At 38.9% G+C, this 16,484-nt stretch overlaps 1 protein-coding gene across 1 annotated transcript in view; it reads right to left on the reverse strand.

Moving 5' to 3' along the window:
- Positions 1-12,158: 12,158 nt before the first annotated feature.
- The window catches only part of CHD1L (chromodomain helicase DNA binding protein 1 like), a 59,296-nt gene continuing 54,970 nt past the window's right edge, over positions 12,159-16,484 (reverse strand). The window contains exon 22 of the mRNA XM_017515160.2: positions 12,159-12,494. Coding sequence (XP_017370649.1) covers positions 12,416-12,494 — 79 coding nt within the window. The 3' untranslated portion in view covers positions 12,159-12,415. The remainder of the gene's footprint in view (positions 12,495-16,484) is intronic.

Here is a 16,484-nt window from a genome sequence, read left to right on the forward strand (position 1 = left end):
AGCTGTCAATTTAATTCATTTACATTTACTGATTAATTACAAATTGACTTGTTTGTACTGCTCTGCTTTTTTTATGTCAATCTGTGTCATTTTTTTCTCCTTTTTTGAGTTGTTGTTAAATTGGTTATTTATATCTTCCCTCAAAAAAGATGAAGAATCATATCTTGGTCTCACCCCCAACCATATCCTCTCCCCATAACAACAGTATATGGAAAGACAGTGGGATACTATTTTCAACTATTGAAGGAAAATAAATTTTTTTTCCTTTTTGAAAATTCATACAAATTTATAGGGTACATGTGAAAATGAGTTACAGGGATAAAATGCATAGTGATTGAGTCAGGGTATTTAGGCTGTCCCTCATCCAAGTGAAAAACATTTTTGTTAAGTACAGTCACCCTACTCTACTTTGGAACATCAAATTTATTCACTCTTTTATGTTCATACCCTTTCTCCCCTCCTCTTCTTCCTCCCCACCCCTCTCACTCTTCCCAGTTTATCTATCTTTCCACTCTCTACTTCCATGTGATCAAACTTTTTATCTCCTGCAAGTGAGAACCTTTATTTATCTTTTTGTGCCTGGCTTATTTCACTAAAGATAATGACTTCCAGTTCCATCTATGTTTCAGCAGATGACATTTTATTCTTCTTTATGGCCAAACAGTATTCCATTGTGTGTATGTACCACATTTTTCTTTATTCATCTTCTGATGGACACTTATATTGATTCCATGCTTTGTTTTTGTGAATACTGCTGCAATAATATGTGAGTGCAAGTATTCCTCTGATATATTGCTTTATTTTTCTTTAAGTAGATACCTTGTAGTGGGATTGCTAGATTAAATGGTAATTCTATTTTGAGTTTTTTGAGAAATCTCTAGATTTCCACAGTGGTTGTACTAGTTTACATTCCCACCTACAGTGAATAAGAGTTCCCCTTTCTCTGCATTCTTGCCAGCATGTGTGTGTGTGTGTGTGTGTGTCTTTTTAATGATAGCCCTTCTGACTAGGGCAAGATATTTTTTTCATTGTGGTTTTGATTTGCATTTACCTGATGATTAGTAATGTTGAGCATTTCTCTTTTACCTCTTAGCCATTTGTATGTCTTCATCTGAGAGATGTCTATTTTGTCCTTTGCCCACTTTTTAATTTTTTGTTGTTGTTGTTGTTTAACTGTTGAGTCGCTTGAGTTCCTTGTGTATTCTGGATATTAGTACCTGTCAAATGAATAGTTTGCAAATACTTTCTCCCATTTAATAGGTTGTCTGTTCACTTTGTTACTTGTTTTGCTGTAAAGAAGCTTTTTGTTTTTGGTTTTGTTGCCTGTGCTTTTGAGGTCTTAAGTCATACATTCTCTGCTTAGAACAATGCCCCATAGAGTTTGCCCTAGATTTGCTTCAGTATTTTCATAGCTCTTTTTCTTATGTTTAAGTCTTTAATGCATTTTGAATTTATTTTGTATATGGTGAGAGGTAAGGGGTCTGGTTTCATTTCATGTGGCTATCCAATTTTTCTAGCACTATTTATTGAAGATGGTGTTTTTTTCCCCCAGGGTAAGGTCTTGTTGGCTTTATCGAAGATCAGCTGCCTGCAAATACTTGGCTTTACTTCTGGATCCTCTATTCTGTTCCATTGGTCTATGCATTTATTTTTACACTAATACCATGCTGTTTTGGTTATATAGATTTGTAATATATTAGAAGTCAGGTTATGTGATGTCTCCGTTTTGTTTTTTGCTCAGGATTGCTGGAAAAGAACTTTGAAACAAATTTCATATTTAGCCAAAAATTTATTCAAATGAATATAAATAGTAAAAAGATTCTGAGCTACACTAAGTTCCTGAAGTGAGGTGAAGGAGTGAGACATGTTAGCAAGGTAGTAAAGAGGTCCAGGACAGCATCTGCTGGTTCTATTTCTCTTAGTTTATAGTTCCTCCAAAAATGTTTTTAAAATGAGTCTTTTGTGGCAAAACCGCTGGGACTTTTGGAGATGTCACTATAATATATCTAGGTATGGGTTCTTACCTCTTCTATTTAGTACTCTCTGAACACTGTCAATTTCAAGTAGTTTATCTTTAATTATGAGAAATTTGTCTCCAATATTTATTATACATTTTCATCTCCATTTTAATATTTCTATCCTGTATAATGCTATTATCCAGATGTTGTCATGTCTGCTATCCTCCTATATGTGATTGTTTTGTTTTCTTTTTTCAAATTTGTTTTTTTAACTTGACATAAAATTGTATGTATTTATCATGTACAACATGATGTTCTTAAGTGTATATACATTGCAGAGTGGTTAAATCTAGCTAATTAACAAATGCATTCTCATATATTTGTGATGAGAACACAATATCCACTCTAAACATTTTTCAATAAAATACATCATCATTAATGCCATCTTGCTGTACATTAGCGAGATAATGCTGTACATTAGATGCCTTAAACTTATTTCTCCTAATGGTAAATATGCACTAATTGCCAACATTTCTCCAACTCCCCCAGCCCACTAACCACCCAAGACTCTGGTAACCACCATTCTGGTCTCTACTTCTGAGAACAACTTCTTAGATTCCATATATGAGGGAAATCATGTGATATTTTTCTTTCTGTCTGGCTTATTTTGCTAAATAACATCATCCATGTTCATCTATGTTGTCACAAATTACAGGCTGAAGAGTAAGTATTCCATTGTGTATACATGTATTTTCTTTTTTTAGCCACTGATGAACACTTAGCTTCCATACCTTAGCTATTGTGAATAATGCTTCAATGAACAAGGGAGAACAGATTTCTTCAGCATACTGATTTCATTTTCTTTGGATATAGACCCAGTATTGGGATAGCTGAATCATATGCTGTCATGTGTTAGCTCAGTTTTTAATTTTTTGAGGCACTTCCATACTGTTTTCCATAATGGCTGTACTAATTTATATTCCTGTCTATGGTGTGTAAGAGTTTCCTTTACTTCATATCCTTGCCAACACTTACCTTTTGTCTTTTTGATAACAGCAATTCTAAAAGGAGTGAGGTGATATTTCATTGTAGTTTTGATAGGTATTTTCCTCATGATTAGTGATCCTGAGCATTTTTTTCATATACCTGTTGGCCATTTGTATGCCTTCTTTGAGAAATGTCTATTGAGGTCTTCGGCCTATTTTAAAAATCCAGTTATCTGTTTCTTTTTATTGCATTATTTCAGCTCTTTAGATACTCTGGATATTAATCCCTTATCAGGTATATACTTCACAAACATTTTCTCCCATTTTATAGGGTATGTCTTCACTGTTGATCGCTGCTGTGCAGGTTTTCAGTGTGATGTAATTCCATTTGCCTATTTTGGCTTTTGTTCCCTATGCTATTAAGGTCATATCATTGCCTGGACCAATGTCATGAAGCTCTCCCCGTTTTCTTCTAGGAGTTTCACAGTTTCAGGTCTTAATCCATTTTGAGTTAACTTTTTTTTAATAAAAGATGAGAGCTTAATTTCATTTTTCTGCATGTGGTATCAGTTTTTGCAGCATCATTTATTGAAGACATTGTCCTTTCCTCATTGCGTATTCTTGGTGCCTTTGTAAAGAATCCATTTACTGTAATTGAATGACTTTACTTTTCATCTCTCTATTCTATTCCATTGATCTGTGTCTGTTCTTATGCCAGTACCATGCTGTTTGGGTTACTAAAGCTTTGTAGTATATTTTGAAGTCAGATTATGTGGTATTTCCAGCTTCATTCTTTATGCTCAAGATTTCTTTGGCTATTCAGGGTCTTCTGTGGTTCAACAAATTTAGCATTTTTTTTTTCTATTTTACTTTGATAGGGATTGTAATGAATCTATAGATTGCTTTGGGTAGTATAGACATTTTATAACAATATTATTTTTTCTAACCTATGAACAGACTCTTTTTTGTATTTTAATTTCATTCATCAGTGTTTTACAGTGTTCAGTGTAGAAATCTTTCTCTCTTTTTTTTGGTAGCTATTGCAAATGGATTGTTTTCTTTTTTAGCTACTTTGCTGTTACTGTATCGAAATGTTACTGATTTTTGTATCCTGCAGCTTTACTGAATTTATTAGCTCTAACAGTTTTTTGATGGAGAGTTTAGGGTTTCTTATATAAGATCATCTCATCTGCAAACAGGTACATTTTAACTTCTTTCCAATTTCAATTACTTTTCTTTCTATTGCTAGCACTTTCAGTACTATGTTGAATAAAAGTGGCAAAAATCTTCAATAGAATACTGGCAAACTGACTGCAACAGCACATCAAAAAGCTTATCCATCATGATCAAGTAGGCTTCATCCCAGGGATGCAAGGCTGGCTCAACATTTGTAAGTCTATAAAGGTAATCCACCACATAAACAGAACCAAAGACAAAAACCACATGGTTATCTCAACAGATGCAGAGAAAATTCAACGGCACTTTATGCTAAAAACTCTCAAGAAACTAGGTATTGATGGAATGTATCTCAAAATAAAAGTTATTTACGACAAACCCACAGCTAATATCATACTGAATGTGCAAAAACTGGAAACATTACCTTTGAAATCTGGCACTAAACAAGGATGCCCTCTCTCACACCACTCCTATTCAGTATAGTATGGGAAGTTCTAGCCAGAGCAATCAGGCAAGAAAAAGAAATAAAGGTATTCATTTAGGAAAGGAGGAAGTCAAATTATCTCTATTTGCAGATGACATGATTATATATTTAGAAGACCCATCATCTCAGGCCAAAATCTCCTGAAACTGATAAGCAACTTCAGCAAAGTCTCAGTATACAAAATCAGTGTGCAGAAATCACAAGCATTCCTATACACCAATAACAGACTTAAAGAGAGCCAAATCAAGAATGAACTGCCATTCACAATTACTAAAAAGGGAATAAAATATCTAGGAATACAACTAACGCAGGATGTAAAGGACCTCTTCAAAGAGAACCACAAACCACTGCTCAAGGAAATGAGAGGACAGAAACAGATGGAAAAGCATTCCATGCTCATGGTTAGGAGGAATCAATATTGTGAAAATGGCCATACTACCCAAAGTCATTTATAGATTCAATACTATCCCCATAAAGCTACCTGTGACCCTCTTCACAGAACTGGAAAAAACCACCTTAATCTTCATATGGAACCAAAAGAGAGCTGGCATAACCAAGACAATTCTAAGCAAAAAGAACATAGCTGGAGGCATCACACTACCGGACTTCAAACTATACTACAAGGCTACAGTAATCAAAACTGGTACCTGAAAAGAGATATAGATCAGTGGAACAGAACAGAGGCCTTGGAGGCAACACCACACATCTACAACCATCTGATATTTGACAAACCTGAAAAAAAACAGCAATGGGGGAAGGATTCCCTGTTTAATAAATGGTGTTGGGAAAACTGGCTAGCCATGTGCAGAAAGCAGAAACTGGACCCCTTCCTGACACCTTACACTAAAATTAACTCCAGCTGGATTAAAGACTTACTTAAACATAAGACCTAACACCATCAAACCCCTAAAAGAAAGCCTGGGCAAAACCACTCAGGACATAGGCATAGGCAAGGACTTCGACTAAAACACCAAAAGCATTGGCAACAAAAGCCAAAATAGATTAAACTCCAGAGCTTCTGTACAGTAAAAGAAACAATCATTAGAGTGAACTAGCAACCAACAGAATGGGAAAAAATTTTGCAATCTACCTATCTGACAAAGGGCTAATATCCAGAATCTACAAAGAACTAAAACAGATTTACAAGAAAAAAACAAACAAACCCATTCAAAAGTGGGCAAAGAATATGAACAAACACTTTTCAGAAGACATATATGAGGCCAACAAACATATGAAAACACGCTCATCACTGGTCATTAGAGAAATGCAAATCAAAACCACATTGAGATACCATCTCATTCCAGTTAGAATGGTGATCATTAAAAATTTTGTAGACAACAGATGCTGGAGAGGATGTGGAGAAATAGGAACACTTTTACACTGTTGGTGGGAGTGTAAATTAGTTCAACCATTGTGGAAGACAGTGTGGCGATTCCTCAAGGACGTAGAAATAGAAATTCCATTTGGCCCAGCAATCCCATTACTGGGTATATATCCAAAGGATTATAAATCATTCTATTATAAAGACACATGCACACGTACGTTCACTGCGGCACTGTTCACAACAGCAAAGATGTGGAACCAACCCAAATGCCCATCAAAGATAGATTGGACGGGAAAACGTGGCACATATACACCATGGAATACTATGCAGCCATAAAAAACGATGAGTTCATGTCCTTTTTAGGGACATGGATGAACCCGGAAACCATCATTCTCAGCAAACTGACACAAGAACAAAAAATCAAACACTGCATGTACTCACTCACACGTGGGTGTTGAACAATGAGAACACATGGACACAGGTAGGGGAGTATCACACACTGGGGTCTGTTGGGGAGAATATGGGAGGGACGGCAGGGGGTAGGGAGGTTGGGGAGGGATAGCATGGGGAGAAATGCCAGATACAGGTGATGGGGGGATGGAGACAGCAAACCACATTGCCACGTATGTACCTATGCAACAATCCTGCATGTTCTGCACATGTACCCCAGAACCTAAAGTGCAATTATATAGACACACACACACACACACAAAAGACAATGAAGAATTACAGGAATATAAGGAAAGCTATGGTTACTTCAAACTATTTTATTATTTTTAAATTTCTATTATAGCTTTAAGAAAGTAATTAAATGTGACTAAAAGCATTAAAAAAAAAAAAAGTGGCAAAAGTGAGCATCCTTGCCTTGTTCCAGATCTTAGCATGAAGTCTTTCAACCTGTCCCCATTCAGTATGTTAGTTATAAGTTTGTCATATATGGCCTTTATTGCGTTGAGGTACAATCCTTCTATGTATTTAGGGCTTTTATCATAAAGGAATTCTAAATTTTGTCAAATGCTTTTTCTGCATCAACTGAAATGATTATAAGGTTTTTGTCTCCCTACAGGATCTGTTAACATTCTGTATTGTTTATTGATTTGTGTATATTGAACCACCTTCAAATTTCTGGGATATATTGCACTTGATCATGATGAGTGACCATTCTAATGTGTTAACTTGGTTTGCTGAATTTTGTTGTTGTTGAAGATGTTTACATCTGTGTTCATCAGGGATATTGGCCTGTGGTTTTCTTTCTTTTTCTGTTATGTCCTTGTTTGGTTTTGTTATGTTTGGCTTTTGGTATTGGGATAATGCTGACATTGTGAATAAGTTTTGAAGTATTCCATCTACTTAATTTTTTGGTACCAATTCTTTTGTTTTTTATTTTTATATTATTTTACTTTATGTGCATACCATATCTGGCATTTCTCCCCATGTTACCTCCCCCACCCTCCCCACCCTCCACTGTCTCTCCACTACCCCACCCAACTGCCCCCAGTGTGTGATGCTCCTCTCCCTGAGTCCATGTGTTCTCATTGTTCAACACCCACCTACGAGTGAGAATATATGGTGTTTGGCTTTCTGTTCTTGTGTCAGTTTGCTGAGAATGATGGTTTCCAGATTCATCCAAGTCCCTACAAAGGACACGAACTCATCGTTTTTTATGGCTGTGTAGTATCCCATGGTGTATATGTACTACATTTTCTTTGTCCAGTCTATCACTGATGGGCATTTGGGTTGGTTCCAGGTCTTTGTTACTGTACACAGGGCTGCAATGAACATACATGTGCATGTGTCTTTATAGTACAATGATTTATAATTCTTTGGGTATATACCCAGTAGGTACTAAGTTTTTAAAGGTTTGGTAGAATTTACGAGTGAAGCCATCTGTTCCTGGGCTTTTCTTTCCCAGAAGTTTTTTAATTACTGGTTTAATCTCCTTGTTTTTTATTGCTGTGTTCAACTGTTTGTTTTTCTTTTCTTTTTTTTGAGGCAGCGTTTTGCTCTGTTGCCCAAGGTGAAGTGTTTTGGTGTGATCATAGCTCGCTGCAGCCTCCAACTCCTGGACTCAAGCAATTCTCCCTCAGTCTCCTGCTCCTCCTGAGTAGCTGGTACCACAGGTGTGGACCACCACATCCAATACTTTTCCATTTTATTTTTAGTAGAAACAGGGTCTCACTGTGTTGTCCAGGCTGGTCTCTCACTTCTAGGCTCAAGTGATCCACCCACCTCGGCCTCCCAAAATGCTCAGGGTACAGGTGTGTACCACTACACTTGGGCTCTGTTCAGATTTTTTCTTTACAATTCTCGAATTCTATAATGCTTTATAACATGTCCAGAAATTTACCCGTTTCTTCTAGGTTATCTGATTTATTGGCATATAATTATTCATAAGTTTCTTATGATCCTTTTTTTTTTGAGACAGAATATTGCTCCATGGCCAGGCTGGAGTGCAGTGGCTCAATCTCCGCTCACTGCCACCACCGCCTCCCTGGCTCAAGTGATTCTCCTGCCTCGGTCTCCTGAACAGCTGGGACTACCAGTGTGCACCACCACACCCAGCTAATGTTTTTGTATTTTTTAGTAGAGATGGGGTTTCACCATGTTGGTGAGGATGGTCTCCATCTCTTGACCTCATGATCTGCCCACCTCAGCCTCCCAAAGTGCTGGGATTACAGGCATGAGCCATGGCACCCAGCTCTTTTTTTTTTTTTGAGATGGAGTTTGCTCTGTTGCCCAGGCTGGAATAAAATGGTATGATTTCAGCTCACTGCAACCTCTGCCTCCTGGGTTCAAGTGATTCTTCTGCCTCATTCTCCCAAGTAGCTGGGATTACAGGTGCCCACCACCACACTTGTCTGATTTTATATTTTTAGTAGAGATGGGGTTTCAGCATGTTGGCCAGGCTGGTCTTGAACTCCTGTCCTCAAGTAATCTGCCTGCCTCAGCCTCCAAAGTGCTGGGATTATAGGCATGAGCCACTGTGCCTGGCCTGGTCCTTTATATTTCTGTAGAATCAGTTGCAACATCTCCTTCATCTCTGATTTGGAGTCTGTTTTTCTTAGTCCAGCTAAAGACTTATCTTTTCAAAAACCAACTCTTCATCTTGTTGATCTTTTACAATTTTTAAGTCTCTTTAATTTATTTCTGCTCTGTTCTTTAATATTTCCTTTCTTCTACTAATTTGGTGTTTAGTTTGTTGTTTTTTCCAGTTCCTTGAGGTATAATAAAATATTATGTTGTTGGAGATCTTCCTTTTTTCATAATGTAAGCACTTACTGCTATCAACTGCCCATTGAGAACTGCCTTTGCTGTATTCCATGGGTTTTAGTATGTGTTCATTTTCATTTGTCTCAAGAAATTCATTCCTCTTTATTTCATTTCAGCCTGGGCAACAGAGTGAGACTGTCTCAAAAAAAAAAAAAAAAAGAAAGGAAAAAAAAAGCAACTGTTAGTCTGACACCACAAAAACGACATTTCTTTCCATATTCTCAAGTTTTATATTAAGATACTTAAACTATCTTATATTCTCCATTATATTCTCCAAATTGGTAGCCAGTTATTTTCATATTTCAACTCAACAAAGATTTGAGTGTCAGCTTATTGATTTGTATGATTCTCAAAGGCTTGGCTGTCCAGGTGAGGGTTAATACACCAGTGAATAAAATAGGGGCACAACAAAGTAAGTTCTATAAGGCCCAGCTATCATCGGTAGCACTGAGATTACATTTTAGTGGGAATGTAGAAAGTGCCTTTCTGGCTTCTTAAAGACTAGATTTGATAGGGGATAGATGCTGGGAAAAGAATTTAGGGGAGAAAGGCAGTCAAGGAAGAGGCACCGGCATGAGGAGACATACCAGCATAGGCCCACGCGAGAAACCACGGATGTCTTTTGGAAACAAGAAAGCAGACTGTGGTGAAAGGTAAGTAATGCTAGAGTGAGTTTACACAGTCAGCCTTCTGTATCCAAGGCATCTACATCTATGGAGTAAACCAACAGTGGATGAAAAATATATTTTTAAAATTGTATCTGTACTGAACATGTACAGACTTTTCCTTGTCATTATAATCTAAACAATATAGTATGACAACTATTTACATAGCATTTATATCTTATTAGGTGTTATAAGTAATCTAGAGATAATTTAAAGTATACAGGACGATATGAAGCTATATGCAAATACTATGCCACTTTGTATTTGGGATTTTAGCATCCCCAGATGTTGGTATCCATGGGAGGTCCTGGAACCAATCCACCATGGATACTGTGCAGCAAGTGTACTTCAGTTAGTAGGTGGGAAAACACAGACCTAGAAAAATAGTTTAAGGCTCAAAAATGGCTGATTCAAGCTGTATTTTAAAAGGTTAATTAACTTAATAGAATACAGTTTTTATGGGGAAAAAAATAAAAGAAGTTGTAGGCTTGTTATAAGATAAAGAAAAATTTATTAACAGTCAAGAAAATATAAGCCCATACTTACAAAAAAATTTCAATAGATTTAAGTTCCTGTCTCAATAAGCGGGATTTTCCTTCTGATGGTTACGATGCACAAAAGCTGATGTTTAGTCTACAAAAGCTCATCGGTGAATAAAATCTGGTATTTTCCTCTTGGTTCCATCCTCAGAGGGGAGGGGTGGATGGCATCAAAGATACGGCATGGAATAAAGAGAACAAACCCTTGGGATAAATAGAATAGACAGCCTCTCTCATCATACCTTCCCAGAGAGTGACACCTCTTTGATAGAAAGAGTTGAAGGGATTATAAAAGATAAGGCAGATTTCTGGAAACATAGTAGGGCAGTGTTTTTGACTCTGAAGAGTTAAGAGAGGTGGGCAAGCAAATCAGGACACTGCCACTGAGAAGTGACCCCAAACTTAAGGGAGAATGTGCTACATGACGTTTCTGATCTTCCTCTCTATTGTTTATGGCCAGCTTACTAGGAGACCAAGGTTCATGGGTCAGGGACTCCATCCAGAGAAAAATTCCACATGACTGAAGCATGGCAGACAGTATAGGGGGAAAAAAAAAACCCTTTCTCCCCACAAAAGACAACTGTGCCCCTGAAAGGTCAGCCACATTCCCTTTGGAAGCGAGTTCCCTGCTGTGATGCTTCTCTCACACGTTCAGAAACATCCCCAACTAGCTCCATGCACTCTGCCCTCAGAAATAAGCATGGCTTTCCAAGAGGATCTACAGCTTTTGCATGGTGCCCAGTCAAGTTTTCTTTGCATTTGCTAATGCTCCACCTATTTGCACTCTGACTTCTTCTGAAAGGCACAGCAACTCACCTGTGCATTAGTTTAGGTTTCACAAGATTCTCCCTTTGTGGAGTTCCAATTTTGCTTCCAGTTATAGGCAAGACTCAAGATACAATTCAGTAAGTTACTGTAATAACCTACATGTTAAGGGTGGTGGGAAGAGTAGTAGATAGGAAGCAGTTAAAATTGATGCAAGTTTTGGGAGAAAAAAAACATAAGGAATCCTGAGTTTTCAATCAAATAGGTCTACAGCATGATGCTATATTATTAAAGCGTGAATATGTGAGAAGAGTCAGAACAGTAAAACACAGGTACCACCTTCCTTAGAAGACCATGGTCCTGTCTCTGAGCCCAGTAGCCAGGGTTCTCCACATCAAAGCCCAGGACTGAGGCTTTTCATGAGGCCTCCATAGCACTCTGGGTGTTGATGGCCTCAAGACAGCAGAAATTAGGCTGGGTGAGGATACTCCGCCACGACTGAGACACACACAAGTGTGAAAAGCCACAACTTATAGTCTTCCCTCTATGACTCCTACTCTGGTGGTTCTCAGTCTCCTGCCCTCCCCAGTATCACCAATCATTCTGTGATGGGCTTGCAACCTTTTCACAATTCCTTTATTCCTTGCAGCTGAATTGGATTTGGTAGCTAGGAAAAAAAAGATCCTGTGGTTTTTCTGAAGTCACATTTGACAAGCTCTAGATCAATGTATTTTCTTCCAGATCTTGATGTTCTGCAGTGCAAAAAGGAGGAGAGGAGGTACACTACTTGTCTGGATAAAGAATCTCACTTAGTCTCTCTTCCTGGGTCCATTGTTTTTGAAGGCAAGAGCTGGCTGAAGATGCTTCCTTCTTCCAGAGCCACCCTGTTCTATGACCATTCATGTCTCCTTAATCCATACAGCCTTTCCCTCTGTAATCAGTCTAGCAGAGGAGAAGAAAACTAGATATAGGGAAAAGAAAGCAATAAAACTATTAGGAATAGAAAATTTATTATTATGCAAATAGCAAGCTGGGGTCAAAGGGCTTTCCCAAAAGAGTTGTGTTTCCCTGTATTACAGGTACCAAGTCAGAGCAACACATCCAGGAGAACCAAATTTAAACTCAGAAAAGAGACAATTTCCGAGGCCCAACAGATCCTGATGCCATTTGAAATACTCTATTGCGGTAGCTCTGGGTAAATATCTATTAGTTGGTTGCTAAAGACAGGATCTGAGGCTGGGCCAGATGTTAAGGCACCAGCTGACTTGAGGAGGAAGATGGCGACTGTGAATGAAGGACAGCAGGCTTGCTTCTAGGAAAGTAATATCTGATAAGACGGTCAAAGAAAATACACGTCATCACTTTAAAATCAACTTTACCAAAACGATTCATTCTCTAGTTTAGTAATCATTGAAATAACTCTTCTAGAAGTAGTATGCTTTAATTCTCTTTCATCGTATCATACATACTTTCAATATTGTTAGCATTTATTGCTGTTACTGTTTTCAGAGTATTAAAATTCTTCAGATACTGCTTGAATTGTACAAGCACATAAAACCTGGCTTCTCTACTAAGTTTTTTTTAGTGATTTAAATATCTTGAACAGATTTCTGCCAAGATGGCCAAATAGGAACAGCTCTGGTGTCCAATTCCCAGTGAGAGTGACGCAGAAGGCATGTGATCTCCACATTTCCAACTGAGGTTAGACAGTGGGTGCAGCCCAAGGAGGGTGAGCTGAAGCAGGGTGGAGTGTCGCCTCACCTGGGAAGCACAAGGGGCCGGAGAACTCCTCCTCCTAGCCAAGGGAAGCCATTAGGGACTTTTCCTGACACTCTGGCTCAGATACGGTGCTTTTCCCACTGTCTTCACAACCCACAGACCAGGAGATTCCCTCCATTGCCTACAACACCAGCACCCCGGGTTTCCAGCACAAAACTGGGTGGCCATTTTAGCCACATTTTTTTTTTTCTCATACCCCAGTGGCACCTGGAATGCCAGCAAGACAGAACCACTCATTCCCCTGAAAAAGGAGGTTGAAGCCAGAAAGCCAAGTGATCTGGTTCAGCAAGTCCCACACCCATGAAGACCAGGCAAGCTAAGATCTACTGGCTTGAAATTCTCAGAGCCAAGACAGCAGTCTGAGCTTGACCTAGGATGTTTGAGCTCCGTAGGGCAAGGGGTGTCTGCCATTGCCTAGGCTCCGGTAGGCCGTTTTAACCTCGCCTGTGTAAACAAAAGTTGCCAGGAAGTTTACACAGCAACTGGGCGGAGCCCACAGCAGCTCAGCAAGGCCTCTGAATGCAGACTGTCACTAGACTCCCTTGTTGCTGGGCAGGGCATCTCTGAAAAAAGGCAGCAGCCCGTCAGGGACTTATAAATAAAGCCACCACCTTCCTGGGACCGGGCACCTGGGAAAAGGGGCGGTTGAGCGTACAGCTTCAGCAGACTTAAACATCCCTGCCCAGCAGCTCTGAAGGGAGCAACGGATCTCCCAGCACAGTATACGTGCTCTCATAAGGGACAGACTGCTTCCTCAAGTGACTACCTGACTGGGAGACACTTCCCAGCAAGGGCTGACAGACACTTCATACAGGAGGGCTCTGGTTGGCATCTGGTGGGTACACTTCTGGGACGAAGCTATCAGAAGAAGGAATAGGCAGCAAACTGCTGTTCCGAAGCCCTTGCTGGTGATTCCCAGGCAAGCATGGTCTAGAGTGAACCTCCAGCAAACTCCAGCAGACCGCGCAGAGGGGCCTGAATGTTAGAAGAAAATCTAACAAACAGAAAGAAATAGTTTCAATATCAACAGACTGGATGTCCACTCAGAGACCCCATCCAAAGGTCACCAACTTCAAAGGCCAAAGGTAGATAAATCCATGAAGATAGGAAGAAACCAATGCAAAATGGTTGAAATCTCCAAAAACCAGAACAACTCTTCTTCTCCAAGGGATCATAACTCCTCACCAGCAAGGGAACAAAACTGAATGGAGAATGAGTTTGACAAGCTGACACAAGCAGGATTCAGAAGGTAGGTAATAACAAACTTCTCCAAGCTAAAAGAGGACGTTCTAACGCACTGGAAGGAAGCTAAGAACCTTCAAAAAAGGTTAGACAAAATGCTAACTAGAATAACCAGCGTAGAGAAGAACATACACAACTTGATGGAGCTGAAAAACACAGCATGAGAATTTTGTGAAGCATACACAAGTTTCAACAGCCAAATCAATCAAGCAGAAAAAAGGTATCAGAGATTGAAGATCACCTCAATGAAATAAAGCGAGAAGGCAAGATTAGAAAAAAGAGAGTGAAAAGAAATGAACAAAGCCTCCAAGAAATATAGGATTATGTGAAAAGACCAAATCTATGTGTGATCGGTTTGCCTAAAAGTGATGGGAAGAATGAAGGAAATTTGGAAAATACTCTTCAGGATATTATCCAGGAGAACTTTCCCCACGTAGCAAGGCAGGCTAACATTCAAATTCAGGAAATACAGAGAACACCACAAGGATATTCCTCAAGAAGAGCAACCCCAAGGCACATAATCATCAGATTCACTAGGGTTGAAATGAAGGGAAAATTGCTAAGGGCAGCCAAAGAGAAAGGTTGGGTTACAGACAAAGGGAAGCCTATTGGATTCACAGTGGATCTCTCAGCAGAAACCCTACAAAGCCAGAAGAGAGTAAGGGCCAATATTCAACATCCTTAAAGAAGAATCTTCAATCCAGAATTTCCTATTGAGCCAAACTAAGCTCCATAAGCGAAGGAGAAATACAATCCTTTATGAACAAGTAAATGCTGAGAGATTTCATCACCACCAGGCCTGCCTTACAAGAAAGGAGCAACCAGTGCCAGCCACTGCAAAAGCATACCAAATTGTAAAGACTACAGACATGAACAAGCTGCATCAACTAACGGGCAAAACAACTAGCTAGTATCAAAATGGCAGGATCAAACTGACACATAACAATATTAACCTTAAATGTATATGGGCTAAATGCCCCAACCAAAAGACACTGACTGGCAAATTGGATAAAGGGTCAAGACCCATTGGTATGCTGTATTCAGGAGACTCGTCTCATGTGCAAAGACAAACATAGGCTCAAAAAAGAGGGATGGAGGAAGATTTACCAAGCAAATGGAGAGAAAAAAAAGGGGGGTTGCAATGCTAGCCTCTGATAAAACAGACTTTAAACCAACAAAGATCAAAAGAGACAAAGAAGGGCATTACATAATAATAAAGGGATCAATGCAACAAGAAGAGCTAACTATCCTAAATATATATGCGCCCAATACAGGAGCACCCAGATACAAAAAGCAAGTTCTCAATGACCTACAAAGAGACTTAGACTCCCACACACTAGTAGTGGGAGACTTTAACACCCCACTGTCAATATCAGACAGATCAATGAAACATAAAATTAACAAGGATATCCAGGACTTGAACTCAGATCTGGACCAAGCAGACCTAATAGACATCTACAGAACTCTCCACCTCAAATCCACAGAATATAAATTCTTCTCAGCGCCATATTGCACTTATTCTAAAATTTACAACATAATTGCAAGTAAAATGCTCCTTGGCAAATGCAAAAGAATGGAAATCATAACAGTCTCTCAGACCACAGTGCAATAAAATTAGAACTCAGGATTAAGAAACTCACTCAAAACCACACAAACTACATGGAAACTGAACAATCTGCTCCTGAATGACTACTGGATAAATACTGAAATGAAGACAGAAATAAGGATGTTCTTCAAAACCAATGACAACGAAGACACAACGTACCAGAATCTCTGAGACACACTTAAAGCGGTGTCTAGAGAGAAACATACAGCACTAAATGCCCACATGAGAAGCATGGGAAGATCTAAAATCGACACCCTATCATCACAATTAAAAAAACTAGAGGAGCAAGAACAAATAAAGTCAAAAGCTAGTAGAAGACAAGAAATACCTAAGATCAGAGCAGAACTTAAGGAGATAGAGACACAAAAAAAACTTAAACAAATCAATATATCCAGAAGCTGGTTTTTTGAAAAGATCAACAAAATAATTAGACTGCTAGCCAGACTAATTAAAAAGAAAAGTGAGAAGAATTGAATAGATGCAATAAAAAAACGATAAAGGGGCTAACACCACCGATTCCCAGAAATACAAACTACCATCAGAGATTACTACAAATGACTCTATGCACATAAACCAGTAAATCTAGAAGTAATGGATAAATTCCTGGACACTTACACCCTCCCAAGACTACTAAACCAGGAAGAAGTTGAATCCCTGAATAGACCAATGACAGGGACTGAAATTGAGGCA

Source organism: Cebus imitator, unplaced genomic scaffold (genome assembly GCF_001604975.1).
Source record: "Cebus imitator isolate Cc_AM_T3 unplaced genomic scaffold, Cebus_imitator-1.0 Scaffold543, whole genome shotgun sequence".
NCBI lineage: Eukaryota > Metazoa > Chordata > Mammalia > Primates > Cebidae > Cebus > Cebus imitator.